The sequence below is a fragment of the Gasterosteus aculeatus genome, chromosome X, assembly GCF_964276395.1.
Source record: "Gasterosteus aculeatus chromosome X, fGasAcu3.hap1.1, whole genome shotgun sequence".
Taxonomy (NCBI): domain Eukaryota; kingdom Metazoa; phylum Chordata; class Actinopteri; order Perciformes; family Gasterosteidae; genus Gasterosteus; species Gasterosteus aculeatus.
The window spans coordinates 10,721,928-10,748,709 of record NC_135698.1 but is presented as its reverse complement, the minus strand read 5'-3'; the positions used below and the strand labels follow the sequence as shown (position 1 = coordinate 10,748,709).

General features: G+C 42.5%; 2 protein-coding genes and 1 pseudogene across 5 annotated transcripts; 1 reads left to right on the top strand and 2 right to left on the bottom strand.

Annotated features, from left to right (window-relative positions):
- Positions 1 to 134: 134 nt before the first annotated feature.
- nr1h4 (nuclear receptor subfamily 1, group H, member 4) lies at positions 135 to 8,607 on the bottom strand. 3 transcript variants are annotated; one of them, XM_040164007.2, is made up of 10 exons: positions 8,404 to 8,607; positions 7,728 to 7,901; positions 5,103 to 5,480; positions 3,835 to 3,975; positions 3,081 to 3,223; positions 2,882 to 2,980; positions 2,510 to 2,609; positions 2,242 to 2,388; positions 1,016 to 1,129; positions 135 to 944 (listed from the first exon to the last, which is right to left on the bottom strand). In XM_040164007.2, exons 2-10 carry the CDS (start codon positions 7,822 to 7,824, stop codon positions 706 to 708), a joined length of 1,458 nt encoding a protein of 485 aa, XP_040019941.2. In that variant the 5' UTR covers positions 7,825 to 7,901; positions 8,404 to 8,607; the 3' UTR covers positions 135 to 705. The 3 variants fall into 3 exon arrangements, with proteins under 3 accessions (XP_040019941.2, XP_040019946.2, XP_040019945.2); XM_040164012.2 differs by lacking the exons at positions 7,728 to 7,901; positions 8,404 to 8,607 and adding exons at positions 6,249 to 6,387; positions 6,493 to 6,708; XM_040164011.2 differs by lacking the exons at positions 7,728 to 7,901; positions 8,404 to 8,607 and adding an exon at positions 6,493 to 6,711.
- Positions 8,608 to 11,775: 3,168 nt separating this feature from the next.
- On the bottom strand, positions 11,776 to 20,990 carry slc17a8 (solute carrier family 17 member 8). Its single transcript, XM_040163995.2, has 12 exons — positions 20,482 to 20,990; positions 18,819 to 19,074; positions 18,529 to 18,647; positions 17,440 to 17,554; positions 17,068 to 17,155; positions 16,295 to 16,381; positions 15,392 to 15,534; positions 15,014 to 15,163; positions 14,761 to 14,893; positions 14,488 to 14,598; positions 13,989 to 14,116; positions 11,776 to 12,977 (listed from the first exon to the last, which is right to left on the bottom strand). Exons 1-12 carry the CDS (start codon positions 20,580 to 20,582, stop codon positions 12,648 to 12,650), a joined length of 1,761 nt encoding a protein of 586 aa, XP_040019929.1. The 5' UTR covers positions 20,583 to 20,990; the 3' UTR covers positions 11,776 to 12,647.
- A 2,035-nt stretch (positions 20,991 to 23,025) lies between these two features.
- Positions 23,026 to 26,402, top strand: LOC120809879 (basic helix-loop-helix ARNT-like protein 1; annotated as a pseudogene). Its single transcript, XR_013451149.1, has 8 exons — positions 23,026 to 23,200; positions 23,328 to 23,567; positions 23,825 to 23,959; positions 24,408 to 24,478; positions 24,569 to 24,674; positions 24,823 to 24,913; positions 25,530 to 25,611; positions 25,767 to 26,402. The product of XR_013451149.1 is annotated as a basic helix-loop-helix ARNT-like protein 1 (transcript).
- The last annotated feature ends 380 nt before the right edge of the window (positions 26,403 to 26,782 follow it).

Below are 26,782 nucleotides of genomic sequence, written 5' to 3'. Positions count from 1 at the left end.
ATGGATCCTCACTCGTCCTCCCGGTGGTGGCGCTGCTGCAATCATAAAAGCTTCTGCTAAAGCTACTGCAACTTTCCCACTACAGCAACACCCACAGCAATAAAGGACGTATAACACGAGAGAAATAGAGATAGTCTGTGTTGAATGTTTTTTAATTATCTAGAAAATTGCTAGAACATGCAAAAAAAACATTTATAGCTACTGATATAATTTATGGATGTACCACATGATATGTCTGTATGTGAACTCCTAAACAGTAATATAACAGGGATAAAAATAATCAAAATAATTTTTCAGCGTGAACCTTGTTCATTGAAGGAGAAATGACTGAATTTAACTTTGGATTTCTTATAAGCACCGTCTATGCTCAGAATGAGTTTCAGTGTTTGAACTTTTTTGTTCTTCAAGATGTTATAACATCTCAACAGTGAGACAACAAAGAGTTGGCTGCCTCACACAACAAATGAACATGAATATGTTAGGACTGTTATACATAAAGCAAAATGCATGAGCAGAATAAACACAAGCAATACTTTAAACCATTTACTGAATCAAAACGAATGATAGTGGCCAGGGATTTAATGCCGCATCCTCACATCACCCAAAATAAATATGCACTGTAGCCGGACCATGACTCTGTCTTACAAGTACAAATGTTCGTGTTCTCATCCCCATGTTACTACTTTCTCCTCCTCTCCCGGTGCGTCACTGCACGTCCCATATCTCACAGAGCAGCGGCGTGAATTTATGGTCGTTCATTCTCCAGGAAGCGAGCATCTCGGAGTGGTAGTGGCTGAGCGTTCTCAGCTCCGTCAGACGGCCCAGGAGGCGAGCAAAGTACTGCTGCTCTTGTGGGTGCTGCAGGACACACAGCTTCCTCAGCACGTCCAGCATGGTCTCCTGAAGCCTCTCGACCGCCTGAGGATCCTTGACATAAGGCCGATCTGAAGAGGGTGATAAATTAATCGTTTTTCCGGAATAAAATGCACACAGTGTTAATAAATAGATAGCTCACCTGGAGTCAGGATGGTTATGGCAGTGAGGATAGCCTGTTCCTCCTGCACCATGTGGAGTTCACCGATACTTTTGTAAAAGTTGAACATGGGTGTCATAAATTCATCGGGTATACCTGCAGAAAGCAATGAACGCAGTTTTCAAATGATATGTATGCTGAGTGGACACAATCAAGTTCCCCTTGTGTTAACTCAGCTCCGATCATACTTTTCATGGTCATTTATCTGCACACATTTATAAAAAATAAGTTGCAGTTAGGTAGTTAAGCGTCATTCACTTCTTCATCATCTGCATGATTATGACAAAGCGCTCTTTAGATCATCTTAAATGTTTGCATTTAGTCTCCTCTTGCACACTGGCAACAGTGCCTACTTCCGAAGCTCTTTATTCTAGTAGAGTGTGTCTGTCTGTTCGGACACATCATGAAGCATTCAGAAATGCCAGTGGGGCTCAGAGGGAGAGAAGTGGACAATGGCACTCTTGATGTTTTGATAAGGAACAATGGTCTCTTCAGACAGCTTTGCTCCCCTTTTCTCCCAGACTGGCCTTTAGTGTGAATATCTCTCACCATTCAGAGCCGAGCCGCACCGAGGGACCCAGTGACTCTCTCACACACACACACACACACACACACACACACACACCCCCCCACACACACACACACAGTGCTGCCATCACTGTCTGTCTAAACTGTCCAAACTGGTTGACATAATGACACCTCGCATACATATAAATGACTTCTTCAACCCACCAAGCTGGAAAACTATTGTATATGGGAGTCGTGTGTAAACAGAGGCTGCAAAAACAGACTAATAATATGTGTGTGTTTTAATAAAGTTTGACCTTAGATCTGGGTTCCTTTGCAACGAAACTGTAGCCGCCGAGGGTGTGCGTGCATGTGTAACCTACACCCAGCCAGAGATCAACAGGTCAACACATCTCCAAGCGACGCCAGACGCATCAGGAAGATCAATTATTAAAGGTTGTTCTGACTTGAACTGGCTGCTTGGCTACAAGTGAAACTACGAATGTCACGATGCTGCATGTGCTGCCTGCTAGTAGTGCAAAATACCGTTGATTCTTAAAGGTTTAAAATAAGGTTTAAAAGAGGAGGATTTGTGGGCTTGAACTATTTGAATTCTGAACGTGGCTCTTCCAATCCAAAAGTAGCGTATGTTGTACCAGAGAGTGCCTTGTACTTTTAAGGGACAACTTCAGTTGACTCACCGCTCTTGCGTACCCTCTCCTCCAAAACGTCTGTGTGTCCGGTGGGCATCTTTCTGCTGAAAACCTGCGCAGAGCGTAGAAACATGGCCTCTACGGCCGAACCCTTCAGGAGAGCGATCTGATCCTCCCGATCCAGAGAGAGGAAGCCTGCCAGAGGCAACAAAACACTCATTCCATCCGCCAAGAGTCACGTGCGCCATGTTATTGTCAATTGTATATATTAAGAAAGGTATCTATTCTATAATACCTGAATACTATGGAACAGTACCTGGAATGTTTTTTGTAAATTCCACCAAAACTTGAACTTGACTAGTTGCCATTTCTGTCAATAGGAGGAAGTTTTCCTCTGGGCTGTACTGGTCCTGCAGCTGCAGGGACAAAACAAAGTGTAAACAAAAACAGCAGATGAACAGAGAGAAGATGCAGCAAGCTGCACACATTCCACCAGCAGTAAACTGGTATGTTTAACAGGTGTAGCAACGTGTCATGTGAACTTCAGTCAGTCAAATGGTGTGATTGCGCCGTCCTCTCGTACTGGCTTTGAGCGGCACTCTCTGATGTTAACTTCAGGAATAGGAATATTTAACTGTTGATGGTTACGGTAATTCAAGAAAAGTCCAAATGGACTTTGAGAATTTACCAGTTTTTTGGCCACGTCTTGAGGGATTTGATGTCTGTTGTAGGCATCCACAATGGCTTTCATGAGAGCCCGCTGCTCTCTGTTGATCTCCACTTTCTCCTGAAGAAAAAAACAAAACGTATTATTACTTTACTTACGTGAGTAAACTGGGAGGGTGAAGAACTGCACATTTTCCCGACCTGGCTGAGATTGTGTTTACCTTGGACAGTTTGGTGGTCGAGGAGACCTGTTTGTTGTCTGTGTTGTCCGCCCCCTCCGTCTCGTTTCCGGGCGACTGTCCCGACGACGCCTTGGTGTACTTCCGCAGCCTTTTCGACTTACACTGGATCTCTGTCAGCAGGCCTGCCGGGGGGTGATGGAGGCTTCACTGGGTGTGTTAAATACCTCGCAGCTCTTTATTCATCAGCATCCGTTGCTGATTTTCATCTACCATGAGGCCATAAGGAGGTCTCTAATTCTAACATTACATATCATATCCAATGTGACGATACCCATACATGTCAGTGGTTCATGAGTAATCAATTCTTGTTTCTAATAATTGCTTTTTTAATTAATTTTACTGTTGCAACCTATGTTTCTATATGACTTTGTAACTTCAGAGCTATAGAGCCCTTTTTGCTCCAACAGGTGGAGTCATGACTAGTTGTTTAAATAACTACTTATATTTCAAAAGGCTTTTTCTATTGTGTGATATGTTACAGCCAATCCAACAGGCCATGTCATGTCAGGGAAAGAGAGCTCACCACAGCGTGCTTGGGTAGCCTGACTTGACCGGACTAAATAGACATCGCACTGTGTGTGCATGTGCACGGTGCAAATCACTTTGCAAAGATGGGTGATATTATAACATTCAAATGTGCCTACAAGTCTTTAGTTTCCATTGCAATTAGTTGTTTCTGCACCCTGTCAGCAGCAGCAGGAACCGGAGTCTGTTAACAAGGAGCGATACTCACATTCAGCCAGCATGCCCATCTCCTTGCACTTTCTTAGCCGACACTCCTGGCATTTCCTGCGCATGTACATGTCCATTTCACAGTTTCCGCCACTCTTGCATTTATAAACAGCGTTCTTTGTTATGCTTCTTCTGAAGAAACCTGATAAAAACAAGTTGTTATTGTGTTAACCAGGGACAGAAGATGCTGAATAAAGCAAAGACTTTGTTGTACATCGTGGATTTTCTCATTCTAAAGAACACTGACTCAAGTACTCGTTTTCAGTTGATTACAGATGTACTTCGCTATGAAAATATTGAGCTGCTTTCAGAACATTTATTAGATAACAAATACTTTTTGTAAGTCTAAAAAAATAATTTGGTCTATCCATGGTCTTATCTTTGCTCTGTATTTATTAAATGCAGATTTTAGCCTATGATCAGGAAGGATCATAATATTTCTAGGTTACACACTGTTCTAATAATGTCACAAATGTTCCAGACACACACACACACACACACACACACACACACACACACACACACACACACACACACACACACACACACACACTCACACACACAGAATAACTTTGGAACAGTTATTAGACATTCTGACATGTAACATTAAGCTGAACGACATTCATTAGCGTAACCGAGCTCACGTTGCTCCGGCATTGTACAACAGAAAGCTGAGAGGGAACCCGACCTGGCAGCAGCACCGAGTAGACTCGAGCCTTTTCTCTGAGCTGCTGCACTCCTGCCATTGTCCGACCTCCCAGTGTGGAATTTCACTCATATCCATTCTCTCAGTGGTTTGGCTTTGGATTCACGGCAAATTCACAGGGAAACAAGGGGAGCAGCAGCAAAAAGCCACGACTCCAAAGCCAAGTCAGAGCCAACTTTATATACTGCACTGTGCATCTAATCAAATATGTAATCAACCAAATTGTGCACAGTGTGCTAGCATTGACTGTTGTAAAGTGCGGCTAACAGCCTGTGATCTAATTCGACCAACGGCACGAAAACAGTCTGTCTGTTATGCTTTTAAGCACAGACCACACTACCAACGCGCTATTAATTACAAATGCTCATGTCTCAATCCGATCATCCTTAGTAATGGGAGGCCATGGCTAAATGCGACAGCCAGAGGCTATTTCATTTTTGCACACAAGCTGGGATGGGATATTTGGGAGACGCGTCCTTCTACACAACAGCAGCATTCCTATGTGCCAGGAACTACAAGATGACTTTGTTTGGCTAAAATCCAGTCCCTAAAGCTTCCCTCACCTTTGCACCCCTCACAGGTGAGGGCGTTATAGTGGTACCCAGAGGCCTTGTCTCCACACACCACGCACAGTTCCTCCCCTTTGACCCGTCCAGCCTGCGACATGTGGCGGGTCCTCTTGCAGACGGCGGGCACCACGGGGGACACCTCCTCGATCTCAGCAACGTAGCCGCCCTCCAGGGGTTCCTTCCTCAGTTCGTATATCCCTGTGTGGGAGAACCATTCCTCTCCGTGGTACTGAGGGTAGTAGCTTTGACTGGAGTAGTATGGCGTGGAAGACATGGTCTGCTCCATGGACGGATATTGCATGCCTGGATAGCCGCTGAAGGGTAAGATGTCTGTATCCTGCAGGAGAGGACTGCCTTGATCTGCCAGGATGTCTACGAGGAGCAGAAGAGGGATTATAAAACTGCTTCAAATCTGCAAGGCCATTTACATGCATTTGTTTTAGATTCTAGCTGTGACTCGTAGAGTCAAATTGAGACAGTAAGTAGAGACAGAGAGTAAATATGGAACCAGATAATAATAGCTGAAGTCATCTCCATTTCACATGAATTCACATGACCTTGAATGAAGATATAAACTGCCCATTTAAAAGAAGAGAAGACACTTTCACTCAAAGATAAATTGATATAAATGAATGTGATTACTTGGACTAAGCTAAGATGTCGGAAAGCAGTCAAATCCCAAAGGGGATTTTTTGTTATAGACACTGTGAAGTCAGTTCTTAGACCCCAAAATAAAGACCAGTTTGTTTCAGTGTAAAAATGTACTGTTGGAGCAAGCCACAACAAAGCAATGTGCTAAAGATGCTAAACCAGTTCACTGTGGGGGGCAGAGCCTGGCGACTGTCTGTGGGATCATCATCACCAGAGACCCTTTCACAATACGGTCAGTGACTCAACCCTTTGTTACTACAGCATGTTGATTAGCGCAGTTTTAATAATTTGGACTGATTCCTTGAATTAAAATAACGATGCTCAAGTGTCAGACACAGTGAAATATGTACAGGGGGAGTCCATTTTGATTTGTGTCAAATAAAGTTTATTTTACCTTTACACACAGAATCTTAACTCAGGGGCTTAACAGTCCGCAGTGTGATACCTTCTATAATACAAAGCTATTAAACCTTTATTTGGGGTTCTTACCTGCAGAAGCTTGTTGGAAAAGGCAGTGCATTCAGCGGTGGTAGAAATTATAAACCCATAAATGATTAACAACTCGCTTTCAAAGAGCACACTGTGTCTTTTAGAATGACATGTAACTTCCACTCCCAACAAGTTGGCACTGCAATAGATTCAGTAAAATACAGTAATGAATCATCACTACTTTGAAAGTTAATCCGTCAAATCTTTCACGAAAGCAAAGCGACACACCAACACGAACGCTAACCTCTTGAAGACTTGATCTGGACCATGGCCATCTCGGTGCGCGCAAACACACAAACTACTCAGACTTTACACTCTGGTCCCAACAGTCCAGCTGGGTTTTGTAGATTTGGTCCTTCCTTTGCCTCTAACTCACTGACCATCATCCATGTATTTCTTTTGTCGTCCTTTAAAGATGTGAGAACAGCAGCTCAGGTGGCGAACACCTTGGCCGCAATCCCCACGGGGAGCAAAGGTTGCCACGGCTACTCATTAACCAGAGGCTTGCGTTTCTTTACATACACAAGTAGCAGCCTGATGTGTTGAGTCATTTCCAGATATGGACAATGAGCCGACTGCCACTGTTTGGTGAGATGGTTCATGCAACTATAAGAAACATCCATACATGCAGCAGGTGTCGGGTAATTTGTTTCTACCCGTATATCTGTATAAAATATAAAATATCAATGGTTACAGTTGTTGTGCGCTGTTCATTTTAGAACTCTACACCGGCGCCCTCCACCACCATCCACCAAACTCATTCAGGGGGACTGATTTGGAAAGAAAAAAAAAGGGCTTCCTTTTTAACACAATTCATTACAGTATACTGTATAGGATACTGCCAATATATTTAGAACATGTAATGATCCTGGAATTGTTGAGTTCTGATCCTCCTTTTGTTTCAGTTTAGTTTGCATTTGTCAAATATTTGTTGATTTTGTTTTTCTACTTTTCTATTTGCTTAGACACTTGCTTTTCATTCCCTGTCCAGTGCAGCACGTGGGGTAAATGTGGTAAACTCCCTCAGAATGGTTAAAGGTGTGCTTGTGAAGTCAACTGGTTGTTGTATCACTAAACCAGCCTCGCACCATACCATATTTAATCCTATCTCCAACTCTATGTTAGAGCCTTTTTTGGTAACCGTTTGGGTATATTTTCCATTTAATTATCTCATTACATTACATTATTAGGCAAATCACAGTTGATGAGTAACATGTCTTCACAGCTTGTGTGTTTACAGCAGTGCTTAAAATTCCCTTTTGGAAATGTTGACGGCAACGAGACAACGGCAATAGATTTTAATTTCTTCTGACCCAATTTTTTACTACCTTTTATGAGCAAATAATGATCCCCGCACACATGCATTTTATTTGTGTGCTCGCCATAAAAAAGCGCAGTGACTGAGGGCATCTAAAACACAGCACTGCGTGGCTCCACGCTGTCTTCTTCTTTTAATTGTCTCTCGCCAAGTTGACTTACCAAACAAGTGGGCGCTCTCTGAGATGGAGAAGTCATCGCCGGGTGGGATTTGCAGCGGTCCCACCACGTTGATGTCAGTGCCCACCCACTCATTCATTCAGGAGGGTTGTCGGGCACAAAGGCAGAAAATGCAGGCTGGACTGTAACGTGCTCGTAGTGAACCTCTGTTTACTCCTGTAATAATCATAACAATGGTGTTATTTGTGACTTCCTGAATACATGAAACCACAACCACCCATGTGATTGATCACATATATAAGCACAGGTTCGTTGTTGACGGTGAGTGTGTCACAAGATTAATGTTGTCTTTGTTCATGTTACCTCACTGAACATAATGTATGTAAGCCTCTAGACACTTAATAAAATGGTATAACCGACTGCAAGTGTCTCGAAAAATATAAAATGTATTTAAACTTTTTTTCTTTCTGGTGTCAAGTCCTCACACACGTGAAACATTGCCTTCATAGACTTCATCCGCCGCGTTGCGTTTTTCAATTAACTCTGTGTAATTTCCCCTGAGGTCCAAGAGCGAGGCACAAGGATTCAGAACCCCCAAGTCCACTTTAACAACCCACACAACAGCCAAACATACCTCACACACAGCGGCACACAGTGAGCTGATGGGGAGTCACTTGCTAAATATATGTTCAGACTAAATGTCAACGTTTTTTTTTACCTTATGCGTCAGTTGATGTTAAAGTCCCGGTTGGTAGCTTTCCTCTTTTCCAGCCTTTTTTCTGACATCCACTCCGTGAGCTTCAGCTCAACCAATATTTGACAATGAACATTTAGCTGTTTGTGCCTGGACACTGAGAGCATGTTTGACCAGTTGAGGTCAGGGAGAAATGGATAGTGGTTATTAATTAAACTGTCCATTCCTGTCCATGTCATCCCCCTCCGAATAAACTACCCACCCCCCCACCAAACAAACACACACACACACACACACACACAAACACACGCACACATACACACACACAGGGAACACACGGACCGTTATTAAGGAACAAGTGGTGTCTGTGGGCCGAGCCGAGAAGAAGCGCTGCTATCAGTCCAGAAGTTTATATTGTTTATCTTTGAATACAAACAGAGCGTCATGGCGCGGCTTCTCTTCTGTTAAACACCGTAAATCATCGTCATGGATTGTAAATAAATTCCAAATGAAGATTATACACACTGTATATGTGCATACTGTATGTAATGTAATATAATGTAAATGATGTCCATAAATCAAATCCCTTCACTTTTATTAATTCATTAACATATATTTATATTTATTCTGTTTTGTTTGCATAACAGCATTTATATTATTCACCTTCACCTATCAAGCTTTGTTGTCTTTTCTCCTCTAAATTCTAATATTCTCTAAATTTATATTTCAGTATATTGAGAGAGCTATTCAACAACTGAATCAAATTATTTACGTGAATGTTTTCCGTAGAAAACCGCTGAAAGTACACCACGGCAATCGATGCCACTCGACCTTGAACCAATCAAAGTCATTCTTCTTGTCAGTCTACACCAGATTTGTTTACATTGGCAGCTTCCTGCCACAGCACACCTGCCCTTTGATTCTCTAAGATGGACGCACAAACTGGAAATCCCATTTGTCTTTTATTTTTGCTTAATTTTTCCCTAGAAAACGTAATTGTTCAATCATTGACGGGCTGTTGCTTCACCCGAAGAGGCCCTTCTGAGTCAACAGACGGTCCCTCTGAAATCAACAGAACCTTTGCTGCCGGCTGTTTGTGTCAGGGATGTTGCGTATGGAAAAAGGCAGGACTCAAGCGCAGAGTTCGAAAACAAAAAGACTTTAATAGTCTTTTTGTTTTCTAGTCTTTTTTTGGGGAGGGGAGGGGAGGGGAGGGAAGGGGAGGGGATGGGGGAGGGGAGGGGAGGGGAGGGGATGGGATGGGATGGGATGGGGGGGGGGGGGGGGGGGGGGCATCCAGGACAAAAGACAATGACACAACAACAGCATGGCTTAAATACACTAGGGAGGTGCAGGTGATTGGACACAGGTGGAAACAATCATGACATGACAGACAATCACAGAGGAGGACAGGACAAGGCAGGAAGTGACATGACCCAAGGCAGGAAGTGACATGACCCAGGGAGAACAGAGGCAAGAAACTACAAAATAAAACCAGACATTGACCCAAACCGTGACAGTTTGTGGACTATCGGGTCTGTGTTTGAGAGCATGTGGGGTGGCGTTTCACAACACCGCTGATTACATTAGAAAGTTACATGTACAACAGTCAAAGCGCTCACAAGTATTGACGAGGTTGATTAACGCCTATGCGAAATACCTCTCTGTGGTTTAATGAGGATCAAAAAAGTTAAATGTCAGTTAGCTGCCGCTTCAGTGTCTACTCATTCCAGGAATAACAGAAACAAACCCAACCTGCAAAAGAGACACAATTGTCTTCATGTTGTGCAAGAACATAGTCTGTAACCATGACAGTTTTCCATCCACAAACGCAAATAAAGCAGCGACTTTAATTGTGCAACATTTGCATAAACACGTGTGTATTTCACGACGTGAGGACGCCGTCAAACTGTCATCCCTCACAGTGGCTTTGCAGAGGCCGTTCTGACACTGAAGAGGAATATCCTGTCCAGTAATTATCTTCCGTGGTGAAAATGAAGCAGGCGGATAAAGACAGATAAGACGGAGGATGTTTACCACAGCGTGATGGGAAACAGAGCAGCCGGAGGAACATTTAACATGTGTAATATAAGCACAGTCTATTCTATCAAGTAGTTTAAGAAGATATCAATAATCTGCGGCGCACATTGGGTCTTTATGAAGGCTTTACGTTTATGAAGGTAAAAACGAGCTGGAGCAATGGAAGAAAAGCAGTAATACAGAGAAGGAGGCACATTAAGTGTTCGGCTTGCCTTAAAAATGTACGGAGGAGGAGGCCTTCGGACTTTGTTGACAAGCTGGTTGGCATTTCTAGGTTTGGGTGAAAGCTCTTGATAAATTCATCTAAAATAAAATTTGGTCCAGATAATAATGTTGGTCAGGATGAATTTAATACATTTTTGTCTCGTTTTCATCACCTAGTATGAATCTTCTTTATGACTGAATACCAGAAAACTGTATTGTAACAACATTCCCATCAGCCTCAGCATTTGGGTAATAATCGACTAAATCTTAGAGTGGTACCAAAATAAAGGAACGGACAGACTTGGCAAAACACTATCTGTTACAAAATAGTGTCATTTCTACAACCAGGGTAGAGAAATGATGCTCAAATCGTTAACATGCGTATTAGTGTCCGTCCCTCTGACTGTGTGAGTCCATTAATGACTCTCCAGAGCCAACGTCGCACTCTGATGCAGCAAACTTGCACAGCGTATTTGAAGGCATTTCATAGCGTGCGTACTCGACGACCCCCTGTGGTCGTGTTGACCCACACTTTCTCAAACCCTCTTTCACTACCAGGTTCATAGTGGCAGTGACAGTCTGCCAACACCTCACTCACTGCTCTGCAGCTGCTGCTCCGTGCCCCGGTGGGGGTCTGGGGGGGGGGTTTGCACACTGTTATTGTTTTGGGGAGTGTGTTTGGCTCACCGCTAACAGCTCATGGGTTTATCTTTATGTTTTGGCACGATTGTATTACGTGTGTTATGTGATGACTTCGAGCCGATTGCTGGCAAACCCTTAAATCGCTGCTTGGTTTTTTTAAAAATGTAATTTTAATTTAGTGTGTTTGGCGCTTTACAGCCCTGGTTGCATTCATTCTAACACACAATGCTGCTGTGGTCATTGCACACACACCTGGCGGAGATCATTACCCTACTGACTGCAGCTTTCTAGTTGTTTTTATAAATAGTTTGAATACACAATGTAGCATAAATGTTCTATAATCTCATACAAGGTAATAAATGCTCAGGATATCATGTGTCTGTATTAAGATCTTAATACAGAATAGAAATATATTACATCTCCAAGTAAATAAGAACATACTACATACTAATCTACAGTACAAAATTGATTGACTCGTCTTTAACAGTAATGATAAACAGATAAACAGTGTAAATGTCCCATACTCTTTTATGATTAAACATTACAGTACATTATTTTTAGAAACAAACTGGGTCGCCATGTATCAAACACTGACAGATTCCAAAAAGACAAACACCAGGAGAATATATATCGTCACACTAAATGCGTCATCACCATCCATCACCTCCCATCATGAGCTCGGAGCAGGATGGATGATGAAGGTGATGTAATGCTTGAGAACAGATGGTGAACTAGGACCTGCTCAGACAGAGCGGGCTAAGCGGTTCAAAGTGCAATCATTCAGCAAGAGCAAATACATACAAGCAAACTTAAATAAAATAAGGCTGGTAACATTAACACTGCTGTCAAACCCATCGTTGCATTCCAAAAGCGCGTCTCTTTTCACGTTGCATAGCTGACACGAAACATTTCAAGAAACGGTTGGTCCAAAGTAAGCCACACAACGCTCAGTTTGCCCACACAGACGGAGTACGATCAACGCAGGACTTCTACGTGTGTCTCTGAAGCTCTTTTTAACACAACACGGTTCATAAAGGTTTGTGTGGAAGAGTACTAACTAGCAACTATGTCCGTATAGATAACATTTAATGTTCAAATTCTCATTGCACGTATATTTTCCTTTTCTGACTTTGCTCCAATCGTTTCTAATAAAGACTATTTTATCACGGTAATTTGAGCATTTTTCCCTCAGGATTTTTGACATTACTGGACATCACTGCAGTGTGTGACCAAAAAGGAAAAATGTCTTGAGGTGCATATGATGCTGCTGCTCCTCGTTACTTTTCCATTGCTTTTTAAAAATATTTCCACAGGTTTGTAATCAAACTTTCAGCTGCAACCAGACTCAAGGGTTTTGGAAGTCCTTTGCCCCCTAGTGCGTCTCACTGGTAACGGTCCTGGTACTCGCCGTTCCCACAATGCTCCTCCTCCTCTTGCACGGTCACCCCTCTCCTCTTTTTCCAGCCCTGTTTCCCTCCAGAGGAATTGTTTGTGGTTCCGTAGCTCTTTTTGGGAGCCACTGCGCTGTCCATGTTGAGCTCTGATTCTTCAGCCAGCTCATCCTGATCAATAATGCCACATTTATCCTCGCTGGTGCTCTCGGGGTCGGCCCACTCCTGCTGCTCTCCAGAAGCAAAGATAGCGTAGAAAATGACCCCAGAGTAATGCACCATGGACGCAATAATGAAGACATGCTGCCACTCCAGGCGAGTCTGTGGAGAGGCAAACAGAGTGTTTGAATTTCCTGTCTAAGGTAGTAAACCCACTGCCGTTCTCATGGCGCTGCACTGGAAAATAATACATTTTACGGAGTTATAAATGATTAACAACAGCCATTGATAGGTGCAAGATTACATATAGCGATACTGTGCTTGAGTAAGAAGCAAACCTGATATGTTTTATACATGGCGGGGGGGAAGCCTCAGTGTTTTTTATTTTGCTGAATAAATAATAAAAATAATGTGCGCCTGTACATATATGAACATATATATGTGTGCTAGCTAGGCCATTGGCCTAGTAATGTCACTAGTTGTCCCTTCTCGAGTTCCTCCTCGTGGAAACACCTGCACATGATTGTTTCATAAGGAGCTGATATATGTACCACTGCAGCCTCTGACTCCGATTTCTTTCTTTCTTTCCAGAAGGTGTTTTATAGCTGACGGTTTAACCGTGATGACAACGTCTATTGTTCAGCTTTGCCTCTTAATTACAGGCATTTCATGCAACGTGGTGCAGCTGCCTCAGGTGTCCTGCGGACGGCTGGTTCATGGTGACACTGTGACTACAGAGACAGATCGAGTCTTATTGGGGGAAACTATTTACCTATAGAGCAGAGTGATTGCGTGAGCTTTGTACTATTTGTAATATGTTAATCTTTGTTGTTTAGGGTTGTCATAGTGACTTCTGTTTTGCCCTGGTGCTGCGCTGCTATCTGCTTTTTACCACAGGCCGATCACACCATTTTGTTGGCATTGACACAGTTTGTTTGACACAGACTGGTGTTTATCACATAGCACTGTCCCTAAACTGATTTTCTGTCCATCCAGAGTCATCATCTGTATTATTCTCTCTATTATTTTTACTTTCTCTGCGGAACCCATGTTTACCTGTTTGTGTAGTTTACCGTGGGATTGTCTGACCTTGAGGCTCCAGCTGCTTCTTTTACTTTGTTTCGGTTACATGTGAAAAACTTACAGTTACTGTTACAAATCAACTTGTCATACCTTATTTTTGGTCAAGGCTCCAACAATCAGAGGACACACCATCCCTGATAACGTTCCCACCCCGTTAGAAATGCCCATCAGTATGCTGGCATAGCGAGGAGCAATATCCAAATGATTGACATTAAAACCTGAAAACAAAGATCACACGAGAACAATTGATTCAGTAGACGGTGAATCCAATATACATTCTCCCAAAGCACGCATGGCTCAGATCCACTTGAAAGCTATGAGTTGTTGGTTTTCTTGAATATAATCTATGGAATACTCTGGCCAAGTGCCTGTGGGAATATTTGGCAGGCTAGCGTGCGTAAAGGCCATCAAAACCCTTTTTAGAAGAATCCATAATATAAAGAAAGAGGACACAAAGAAAAATGGAAAAAAACAAAAAGCAACATCCTGAGAGCTCTTACCAAAACCCTTGTGTTTTAGGGTCAGTAATAGCCAAACAAAAATAATTATTTATCAGGGAAACGTCCCTTTGGTGCAGATGTGTTAATACCTGAGATGGCAAATCCACTGAACCCCACAGCCAAAACTAGGAAAGAGATGGCAACCCCCCGAGTGTGAGAAAACCCCACCACCAACAGCAGAGTGGCCTCCATACCAAATCCTGTCAAAATAAAGGACCAGAGAATGTGAGTCGTTGGCTCATGTCAGAAAAATAATTAACATTTTACCATCACCGCTGGCTAACTTCAGGATGCTTCAGAACCGTTAGATTATCTTAATTTCCAATACAAGGATGAAAAACAAGGCATATACCGCGACGTACCTCCACAGTTCATGATTTTCCTCACATTCGTGGTGGACATGATTTTGTTACTGCGTAAGTAGTCAGCCAGCTGTCCTCCAATAGGAACCACTATGGTCATCACCATGTGGGGAACCGCAGACAGGAGCCCCACCTGTTGGCAAATGATGCGTTCAGGAAGCCGTCGTGTGAAGCAGTGCTATGGTTTAACTATCTTTTTCTCGGGGGTTGTCATTTGCCCGTTGGATAGCTGCAGTGAAGCTGCCAGGCCCACCTTGCTGATGGGAAAGCCAAAGACTTCCTCAAAATACGCCGGCTGGCTGATGAGGAGCAGGTAGAAGGTCCAGCTGCGGCAGAAGTTGGCCACGATGATGGCGTAGACGGGCATGGAGGTGAAGAAACGACGCCACGGTGTCTTGAATTTCTGGGATTGGGAGACAGAAGCATTGCGGGGACTCGCCTTCCTTTTGGGGTCAACATAAACCATCACATTTTAGGGTGACTTGGGTCAGGTTTTTGTGAAGGTCGAGCTTAGGCAAGTGTTGATTGGTGTGAGGGTTAGTGTCCAAGAAATCAGTGTAAGTCAATGTCCTTTCACAGTATTCTTGACAGAATGCAGTACAACATCTGGCAGCATGTTGGGCGGACGCACCTCAGTCACACTCAGTTGGCGCATTGTTTCCCCGATGGTGGTCTCGATGTAGAGCCTCTCCTCCTCCGTGATGGTCGGATGTTCAGCGGGACTTCCATATGCCAGCAGCAGCCACACGACATACCATATGATCCCAAAAACACCTTTTCATGAAGTAACAACAAGCATTCAGGCATTGGGTCATACATATATACTTAAAGGTGGTAATATTGTACTTGTATATTTCTTTTTAGGGAGCAAAATGTACTAATTAAAACAGGCCCTAACTACTCTGAACCACAAGATTTTTTTCATTATTAAAATTAAATGAATAAGGTATGAGTCACAGAGCCCAGACCGGAAAATGCTAATTTACATCTATAAATCATGAGATTGTATCACAGCAGAATTTTATTAAAACACATTTGGCAAAGCATGTATTTTATGTCAATGTTAATCATTTTAATCAAACACTAAAGCAATTCAGATAACGCTTATTGTGCAACGCATGCAAAGTACAGCTGCCAGAACAGTAGAGCCTTGAAGGATTACACACTTTGCATATCACTGATGTGACATCTAGTGTTTGTAATGGCGCCTCATCCTAAATATATACAGTATATACGAAGAGATCAATGCATGGGTCAAGTATGATAAGGAGCCACAGTTATCTCAGCTGAACTCGAAAGCTAGCCTGGTTCTGTCCCAAATTTAATTAATTATTTTAAAGCGTACAAATTAACAAGTTATATATACATTTGATAATTAATATAAATGTTTGAAACGGGCAAATGGGATTGATCTTCCCATCACACTTTCTGCCATATATTTGCCTTGTTCTATATCGTTACATGAACACAATTTGTGTATTAATCATTTGCATACTGTTTTAATGAGATAGAGTGACTAAAGTGTTTGTTTTACCATAGATATAGAAGACTGAAGGCCATCCGACGTACTGAACGAGCACCCCGGCCAGAGGCATGGCGATCACTGCTCCTGCATAGGATCCTGGGAACAATTGGTGTCACATTTCAGTGTCACGGTATGATTACACCGGCTGTAACATTGGGAATCAGTAATAAATAACTAAAACCATATCATATATAGCCCCTCTAAAAAATAGGGGGTTTTATATTTTGCAAAAAAATGCATCACTTTCGTTTACAGAGCAACAGCCTTCAATTTTAGACAAAAAAACAAAACCATATACCGAAAATGTGTCTGAATGAAAACAAACACATCAAAGAAACACATTAGTTTCATTGAATGAATGCCAAGTCATTGCAGACAGAGAGCGTGTTTTAATGTGTTTTTCCATTATCAGACGGATTCATGAACACTGTTGTTCTGAATAGAGCTGGGAGGATGAGAGTGCTTTTGGACAGAAAGCAATGTGAGGCTTCATCTAGGTGAATGGAGGGAGAAGCTCCTTGTGAGCACGCAGGTGAGCCGTGTTCATTTACAGACAATGTCAAGAGGGTTTTGATGTGCGGGTTGTCATGGTACCCGTTTAAATTGCAATATGGTTATTTCAATTTGGGACAGACAGCAGTGGTCTACATCTGCAACACAAATTGACCTTTGTCGTGTCCGTTTACCGACCAACTCCACCATCCGGTTGTGTGAACTGGTTTGGATCAATGAGAAAGTGCTGTGTTGAGGTCAGTATTTTAAGAGTGAGACGCATCGCTCACCACAGAAGGAGGTTGTGGCCAGTCGGCTCCGCTCCAGAGGTGGAGCCCATTTGGACCACATCCCATGGCATGCTGGGTAGGTGACACCCTAGCAGGCACATGGTGTGGAAGAGGAAGAAGAAGAAGAAGGTCAGATATTGGTCGAAGAGGAAACCTGGGATTCATCTGTTAAAGAGGAATAGCTTCAAAATAATGGTGTAACATTTTGGGAAATACCATTTTGGGCTTTCTTGCTGAGAGTTAGACGAGATGTTTCATACAGATGTTCTCATCAAACTCTGTACAACAAATCCAATAAGCTTATTTTCCCAAGATGCATTGCTTTATGTGGATCATTCTTCCTAGTTAAAGCGCCACAGTGTTTTCTCTTACCTCCACCAAGCCCTGCAGGATGCGCACAAACATGACGCAACCGTAGTGCACCCGTGCTGCTGATGGGATGAACATGTTTAGCACCGACGTCAGGAAAATGGCAGCCCCAAAAACCCTGTAAAAATAGTGAGTTTTGTTGTATTATGTGTGTGTGGAGGGGGGGGGGGGGGGTGTGGAGTTAACAATCCTTTCAAAGCAAACTCCTGTCTTACCCCATATTTAGTACCAAACTGCAAAATGATTTTACATGAAGACTACTAATATTTGCAATATTCCTAATGTCTGTCTGTAACAGGTGAAGACAAACCACAAAAACGTCCTACCCAGAGTGTGATAGCTGCTGTTGATGTCTAATATTGTCAGGCAGGATATCTGCAAATATCTGACGGTCAAAGCGTCTCAGTCATCCTTATATAACGAGACGGATCTCACGCCTCTGCCTTTCATGCACTGAGATAAAGGCGTCCCATTCATCCCGCAAGTTTCTGCTTCATCCCCACCGTGCAGCTCATGTCCCATCTATTTTCTCCTTCACCTCCTCCTCCCCCACCTTCCTCCTCCTTTTTCCAAAACAGTGTGTAAGTGACACTTGTAATATTCCAGTGGCTGGTGTTTTAGAAAGAAATCAGAGGCACGATCTTTCATTATTGACTCTGTCAGTGGCGTGTCCTCTTTTCCTGTGAAGCTTTTATTACAGGAGTGCTATCTGCTCCATCAGTGCAGCTCACCACGGCGTACAACTTTAACCCCTTAACCGCACACGCTCACCTCAAACATTTATTTATCCATCGTTTTTTCCTTTTCTTTCTCGGGATCCTTTCCTAACGCACGTGATTATGAACCCAACCCCAACTTGAGCAAAACAAATCATGAGACAAAAAATATAATCCAACAAATGCACACATTTTCTCACGGGTCACATCATCTGTTGTCTCGAGCAACACATCCTCAGCTGATTTATCCTTTTGGAGTTTATAAAATTGAAAGTTGAAAGTGTCTCTCTCAAAACATTACCATTAAATTGCTTTTCTATACAAAGATAGATATTCAATATTCAATAACTTGAAACGGAGACTGCGTGCAGGTCACCTGTTGGCAAACAGCTTGTTGGAGATGAAACCACCAGGGATTTGAGTGACAATGTAGCCCCAGAAGAAGGAGCCGTGGATGAGCCCCACTGTCTCTGGGTCCCAGTTGAACTGAGCTCTCTGGAGAGAGAAAGAGAGAGAGAAACATTTACCACCATCTGTATAAAGAGTTGATAGAAGTGAATACACTAGTTTTTGGCTGTAAGGATACAAAAGAACATAGATATACATAATATACAGATTCCTGCAACGTCAATATTCCAGGGCTCCTGTCTGTTTCAATACAGCTACCTGAAGCACAGGGGTCCCATTGATGTAGACGGTGTTGTTGTTCACCATCTCCACAATGGCCACACCGAGGTTGCAACGGATACCAAAGGAGATGCAGAAGCCCAGGCCGCTGAGGATGGCGATGATGTAGCGCTTGGGCAGACCGCCGCAGCTGCAGTCCAGCAGTGGGGCGGCGCGAGGAGCTGACGCCACCGGACGCCCGTCCTCTGTCAGCTCAATGTGGTCTGTTTCCTCTGCATTGCTACCGTCCATTTTCCTGTGACGCAAAAAGCGGCAAAATAAATCACAGTGAGAGCACTTATCTGTTCAGCTTAAAATAACGACATTTTTCTACTATACTTATTTGTTAATCTTCTTTATTCTTCAAACTGCAATATAGAAAAATGCAGGCTCACTAGAATTTTACTAGAATCTGTGGTTTTGGAAGATTAAAATAGCAAGTCATGCAAAGTTAAACAGAACTTCTATTATTTTGCAAACCTTCTACCTCCAACTAAGTTTATAAAAACGGAGTCAGCAGAAAGAGCACAGTAACACAAGTCTCTCTGCTCTAAAAGGTCACAGCAGTGCTGTGGTCAGGTTGCCTTCAGGTGCATTGGTCTCCACACCAGTTTTACAACCCAGAGTCCATCTCTGTATCGCTGTCTCCCCAATCCCATCGACTCTATTCCAGGAAGACACAGAATAAAGCTGGGATCCGCTTTTCATATCAATTTTCCCTTTTTTGAGTCAAGTGTTTCCTAATATAGTACATATTACAAAATAATGCATCTGCTATGGAAAACATATTTTTGTCTTGAAATTTAGAGTTAAACATTCGGATAATAGCGGACCATTTGTCACGTCATGAGAGAATAGTTAATACGGTTATTAGGTATTTTGACGCACAACTGCATCAAAACTTCTGCAGTCTTTTTAGTGTTATGTTATGAAACCAGTCTGAAATGTTTAAGGAGTCAGAAGACAACAAAAAAACAACAAAGAGCATTAAAAAGAGTTTGTGTCTGATCACCTATTCCTTAGATAAATGGGTTAAAATATTTAACACATAACTATGAAAGGGGAACACAAAGCAACTTTCCACGCGTGAAACTATTGAAGTGAGATTCTCAGGAATTCACATTTGCGCATCAAATTAGTATGTCTGGTGTAGCAGGACGACATAATCAATGTTATTAATCAACCCACAGATATATATATATACATATATAAATATATACCATGCATGTGTAGTACAAAAATATGGTTTGAATAAAGATATTTTATTCCTATTTTCCACTTGAATGAATTTTAAGTTGAGGCATTCCTATTATTCATGACAAAAACATATGCACATTGACTTTGCATTTTTCCAGGACATCAGATATGAAATATATATTACGGTCCTAAAATAAGATTGGTGATTACATCATTGGCCCTGCCTGGCGGCAAGAAGAAGAATCAAATATTTATTTATCGTCTGGATCTCTGAGAACATGGTGTGTTCAATTCAGATGTTTCCCTCTTAGTTACAGAGTAATATGCACCATAAACACAACAAAGGTGACATGCTCATTCCATGCGATCCAACAAAACCCACAACACCGTGCACACACACACACACACACACACACACACACACACATTATGCCTCATTTCCACCTCCACATACAAAGCCTCTCACCTTTGCAGTTTTCCCAAAGAGTCTCCCACTGTGTTTTTCACTTCCTCCTTCCCAGGTTTAAGCACCTTCTCCTTCAAACCTGCTAACCCGCCAAAGGGCATGTTTTCCCGTGTCTTTGGCTGCTCTCCAACCTTATCAGAAAACAGTGTCTTGATGCCTCACTAACGGACTCTGCTCGGGCAAAAGGAAATCCACTAGAAGCTGTTCATCATCCTGACTCTTTGGCACTGGGGTGAAGGGGGGTGGGGGGGGTGGCTCCACCATTCAGTGGTGCCACAGGTCCCTCAGGGGAAGGATAGACCTTTTCTCTCTGGTGTGACGTTTCAGTGTTGACGTGGAGTGCGAGAGGATGTTGAAGTATTCCTCAATGTCCAAGGTATCCGTCAGCCCAGAGCCTCTGGAACTATTGTCATATTCTAAAGATCCACTTCATGAAAGTGTAGAATCCAGGTTTTAGTCTCTAGGCTTTGTGAGCCCCCTCCTGTGTCTGCAGCGGATCTAAACCAACTGGTAAGATCTCCTCTCCTCCTCAGAACGCAGCAATTTGTGGTGAGGAGGGGCAGGTGTAGCTGTTTTTTTTTTCAAAAACCCAGCCCCCTCGCTTCACACATCAGCATCATCATCATCATCATCATCTCCCCGGCTCCACCCCGTCAGCGTGTAGGGTTCATCAGAACCCTTAAATATGCATGGGCTTGGCAAGTGGCAATGAGGAGAGACAGGAGAAGATAGACTGATGTGGCGTGAAATGGGAGCAAGTGAAATATAAAACAAAGCATTGAGTTCCAGGTTGAGACTCCTATTTTTCCTCGAGTGCTCATTTTCTCAGGTTGTTATGGCAGAACTGCTGCCGTACAGCTGTATTATTCATGGACTCACAAACAACACCCTCGCTTGCAATTTGACACTGATGGGTGTTTTGCTCAGTAGCTTGGTTTTCCAGCAGGGGGAAACCCCTCATTTTTTCACAGTGAGTTTCCTTTATTCCCGATAATGAAATATGCAGCACTTGAGAGGGATTTTAAAGTTTAAACAGCAGAACGGATGATAAGGGCTGCGGCCCCTTACTGTCTCTGAAGCGATGGGCTCCTGCAGAGCAACCGCTGTGAGCTCCATCCCCAGTGGACTCTCCAATAAATAAGGTCATTTGTTGCTGAAATATCACAGCTCCATTACAGTAAACATGTATGGAACTGCATTTTTTTATGTAAGTACCTTACGGCATAACATATATATGAAATGTGTTCATCTATTTAACCATTTATTAAATAAGGAAGTCTGTTTAGGATGATGCACCACTACAAGGATACAACATTAAAATAATGTCCTTTTGTAGACTCAACAAATACTTTTTGAGGTGTGTAAAGTAATCTGATACTTTTAGATGTAAAATAAACTTATGTAATGTAACTAATGTAACATCTGAACACGAGGCCCGGGGCGTTTTGAACATCATCTTTCTGAGTGAGTGGTGTCTACCACCTAGTGTTCGAAGGAGGAAGTAGCATGTGATCATCAGGTGATTCACATACAATCGATCGATGCATAGTATGAAACTCAAGTCATCTTCTGAGGAACTAAAACTCACTTGAAAAGAGATTAGACTTTGGAAGTTTGAGGCAGAAGTGAAGGGCTAAAGGCAAATACAGCTGCTGCTCTGTCACATCTGTTATTAATCAAATGATAGACTGTCTTTGTCTTAGAACTACCAGCACTGCAAAGTGTGTTAAACGTTGAACTGACCATTTATAGATAGAACTATCAATAAGCCAACGCGTCTCTCAATTTAAGGACCTGCTGCTCCAACAACTTTTCAAGATCTATTCAAGCTAGTTTTGAAAAACCAACAAATCCAAATTATTGTCCAAAAAGCCATCTAATCTGCACCATTTATTCATGAAGAACGGGACTCTCGTTAAGTTAAAAGTTGGTTTCGCTTCCCTCGATCACTCTCCCCTAATTCTGATTTCAGATGTGAAGTCACATGTTTCCACTCTTCCTTGGATTCATGGAGCTCTGTCTGGCAGTTAAGCAGTTTTGGCTCAAGCATCCTTATTTGGCAATGGACATTCTCCTTCAGCCTCCCGTGGGAGCATCGTGGGGCCCTCCGGCAAATGGAGGACATACAATTCCTCAGTCGTGGCTTCAGACTACTGGCTGATGGGTTGTGTGGGTTTGAACTATCACTGGATTAAAAATGAGGGTTTATTATTATTATTATTATTTTTATTATATGTATTTTTTTTTTAATGGATACGTAAGAAATGTTTCCTCTTTATAATTAGAATGAGTGCATTTTAAGACCCCTGGCCATACTTCATACCAGCTGATGGCGGTAACGCACCAGCAAGTTGTTTGCCAACCGCCACAGAATGTAAAGAAGAAGAACAGAGATCCCGAGAAGCTGAGGCGAGTGTCTCCGGCGTATCGATGCAGCGATAGGAGGAGACTGTCCATGTTTACCGCCCACCAGATCTCCGCTGCGTCCCTCAGAGCACCGCGCGCGGGTCTTCACCTTTTCTGCTGCTGCTCTGTGCACCTTCTCCCTCTCCGTTTCTGCACATAGCGAATGCAAGGTGGCTGTAAACACAGTATTAACACAGCAGCAACCCGCTGTCTCATCCATGCATCGGAGTCCTGCGCACCAGCGCTGCGCCTCCGTCTCCGGCTCCGGCCATGTCGGCCTGGAACACCGGCGGATCGGGGGGCGAACCGCCAGGTAATCCAGAGCCACCACCTCAGATACAAGTACAACACATACACTTCTATTCAGGAGTGAGGATTCAAAGATGTTTTCCATCATTTATATTTACCATTATGTGATCTGTGTCTGCATGTGCCTACAGAGTCGCAGAAGTTCTGCACAGTCCACTGCACAGGCTACATACGCAGCTGGCCCGCCAGTCATTTCGGAGCAGAGGGGGAGGGCGAGGCAGACGAGCAGGACAGCTCCCACTTCAGCTACCTCATGGCGATGGGACGCGTGCACTCACACTCATCTCCCCAGCTTAATGGAGAAGTCTGCGTCAAACCCAGTTCTTCACACGTTATGCTTTGGATGGAAAATTCACCTTTGTCGATCAAAGGTAGAATTAGATTTAAATGACGGGGGTTGTTGAAGATGGTTGTAATGTCGTGGTGCATGGATTTGAAAACATGTACAATTATTTTGACATTTTAAATATCTTTTGTTTAGGTTTCTAACTTCCTTTGATACTGATGTTAAAATGAAAACAATTTCTAAGCATTCTAGATAATACAGTGGTTGATTAAAAGTCATTCATTGTAGCTTTAAAACGCCTTGATTGTCTTTTAACGCTAAAATATTCATTTTGTCCTGCAGAGCTACAACAATTCTTGGTTATCTTCCCCAAGAATTGCTTGGGACATCATGCTATGAGTACTTCCATCAAGACGACTTGCCGCATTCTTTGACCTCTTACCATTTATATAATATATATCCAATTAAAGAGTTTAGGTAATTATCCAATCCTGCTTAGGTAATTAGGTGAATTTCATTTTGAGCCTATTGAGTTTCTCCACATTAATTAATGAATCAGCTGTCATGGGTTCTCCATATTTCTGTCTGCTGGTCCTTTTGCATTTGTTTTTTTAAGATTATACTGATGCCTCGCTTTCTGTGTAGTCCTCTAATCCGCCCTGTTTTCGTGCTGTGGAGTAAAGACAAAATAGAGACAAACTGCTATAAGTTTAAAACAAAATGTGGCTCGTTCGTCACTCTGCAAAGTCAGTGGTTTAGTTTTGTGAATCCCTGGACCAAAGAAGTGGAATACATAGGTAACTAACAAGGTAATATTGTGAGTATGTGCTTCAGCTTCTTGTTCCATAACCTAGATGATGTCTAATTGTACCCCAATTAGTCACATTAGACATTAATCGGCACTGTTTTCTCATCCCACGACCAGGATCGATCACAGTCAAACCAGTCGGCCAGTAAACACATCTCACCCGTCGAGCAATTACAAGACCTGTGACGGTAAATCAAAATGAAAAAAGACGACAAAGATGAAAGATAAAGATCTTAAGCCGTGTGGACGTGAAGCACATATCCGTTCTTTTCTGGTAGAAGATGGCAGGAAGTCCCATCCAGTTGTACCCGGCACCTCCGACTTTAAGATTTATGCTGGAAGCATCGGAGCCCAGATTGCCAAAGAGCTGCTGGATTATAACAGGTGTGTTCTCACAAGAAAGCAAGTCCCCTTTCCTGTTTGCGTCTGTGATAGAGAGAAGTACATCTGATTGACAATTACATAGGAAGTAATTCAGTGAGTGCTTTTTGCTACAGATGTTTCCATCGTTGATCTGTGTTTTTCTCTTTAGGATGAACACGTCACCTTCCTGTTGTAGCGTCAGCCCGTTCAGTCGACCGCGTGATAAGTGTCCGCAAACTCACAATCCAATCAGCAACAATGTAATTTCATGTACATCTGCATCATTGGTGTATCTGTCTCAATGCTCTTCTATTGACAAAACTGCAGCATGCTTTTCAGATGAGCTCAGTCCAAAATAGCTGAGTGTAATTTATGAAATCAACATAAATGTTTATAGTTTTATGGGTTTAGGTCTATGCTAGTGTGTAAATTGGACAGTTAGTTGAAATCCACCTGAATTGAAGCTCATTCAAACTATTTACTACTATAAATTGAAATTACACTAAATCAATGTGACGGTTATTGTTTTTGCCCCATTTGTTTTGCTAAATGCAGTAAAAATACCTTTCACTACCTGAATATGGTGGGAATTATAACTAAATAATGTAATTTGTTAAGGGTGGTCATTATCAAGACATGCCAAACATTTTAAATGAAATGAGGCAATGCCATCCTAAACCCCTCAAATGATTTATACAATTGTTCATTTATTACCTCATAATTGAATGATCAAACCTGTTATCTGTCGCAAATAAGACGTGTTTCACGTTGACATTCTGGCCAAAGCTCTGTTAATAGAAGCACGCTGTATCTACTGGAGTTCAACTCAGTTCATGTTCCTGATGGGCTGTAATCTGCTCCTCTTTCGGTCGTAAGGTGCCAGATGGAGGTGCAGCGGATATGGAGATGCCAGGAAAGTGCGGCTCAGAGGATGATCAGGGAGCTGCTTTCTCAGAGGGTATTCTCGCTGCTCCTGTTGATTACCTTATTCACACATTTTATTTAGCAACAAATTTAGCTCTATTATACTATGTATACACTCTGTATGTATAGTTAGATTCCTCTTCTAAATCCAGTCATTTCCTTCTTTCCTGTCTACCTATCTCAACTCAGAAGGGAACTCCCAGCTGGATTCGGACTGTGTGGTTGGACCGGGCCTCAGCAACCTCAGCGGCGACGAAGCGGCGATGGCAGTGTTCATGAGCCTCCTGGAGACGGACACAAACCCGGGGGAGGCTGCGGACATCCAGGAGATGCACTGGTCTTTGTAGAATCCGCCGCCACGCTCCGAAAAACACCAGGATATAATCTTTTTTTCTCTAATGCAGTATTATATTTTTGTTGGTGGACATTTATCAGTAACCTTTTTCCACGTAAGCCAGCAGTTTCTGTGTGACTGCTCTCATGAGGAGCCGTTGCGATCGACAACAAAAAGAGACGCCTTGTTGTACTTCCACGCATTGTCAGCTTTCATATTATACACTGACATTTCATAACAGACAGACCCAATTCTGTCCTGCATACATTTATTAACTTGGATTTTCTCCTGATCATGTTTACAATTGCTCATCTTTGATTTTTACGTATAAACATTGACAGTAATCATGACATAATTATTACATTAGTGACCTATTGTTGAGAATCACGTGCTAGCCAGATGGCCTCATGTATAAATACAATGTACTATGTCAAATTGTGACATCAGCTTTGCTCATGCCAAATAATACAAACGTATACATAATTCAAGAATACCTTAGTATTGCTTGTTGAAAATGATTTGATCTTATAAAAATGTGTTCAACAACATGTCTTTCCCTCTGTCATCTATTCCTAAATCAATTAATCAAAATACCCATAGTTGTATTGCTACCCAAATGAACAAAACATGTTGATGGGTTTGAATGTGTAGCTTTCATGCCGTCATTCATATTAGTGTCTCAGGACACAATTTATAGCCTCCTCATGAGGACCGTTGAGGCTTTTCCAACAATAAATCTGTAAGATGTTGTTTTGCAAATTGCATGAAACTGTATTTTTTTAATCTAATGCTTTAAAATGAGCCAGTGCATTGACCTCTTTAGCTCTTAAGGACTCTTCTCCCTGTGTCCAAAGTGCCTTGGCTGCTAATG

What these genes read in the sequence shown, in the direction of transcription:
- nr1h4 (XM_040164007.2), bottom strand. Translation starts at nt 7,824, where the DNA reads ATGAATGAGTGGGTGGGCACTGACATCAACGTGGTGGGACCGCTGCAA. An exon ending in GATGGGCATGCTGGCTGAAT is followed by an intron (nt 3,224 to 3,834) that starts GTGAGTATCGCT and finishes ACCCCCCGGCAG; the next exon opens with GCCTGCTGACAGAGATCCAG. An exon ending in AAGACGTGGCCAAAAAACTG is followed by an intron (nt 2,610 to 2,881) that starts GTAAATTCTCAA and finishes TTGTCCCTGCAG; the next exon opens with CTGCAGGACCAGTACAGCCC.
- slc17a8 (XM_040163995.2), bottom strand. Translation starts at nt 20,582, where the DNA reads ATGCCCTTTGGCGGGTTAGCAGGTTTGAAGGAGAAGGTGCTTAAACCT. An exon ending in ATGGGACCCCTGTGCTTCAG is followed by an intron (nt 18,648 to 18,818) that starts GTAGCTGTATTG and finishes TTCTCTCTCCAG; the next exon opens with AGAGCTCAGTTCAACTGGGA. An exon ending in TTCAGTCTTCTATATCTATG is followed by an intron (nt 15,535 to 16,294) that starts GTAAAACAAACA and finishes CTTCATGAAAAG; the next exon opens with GTGTTTTTGGGATCATATGG.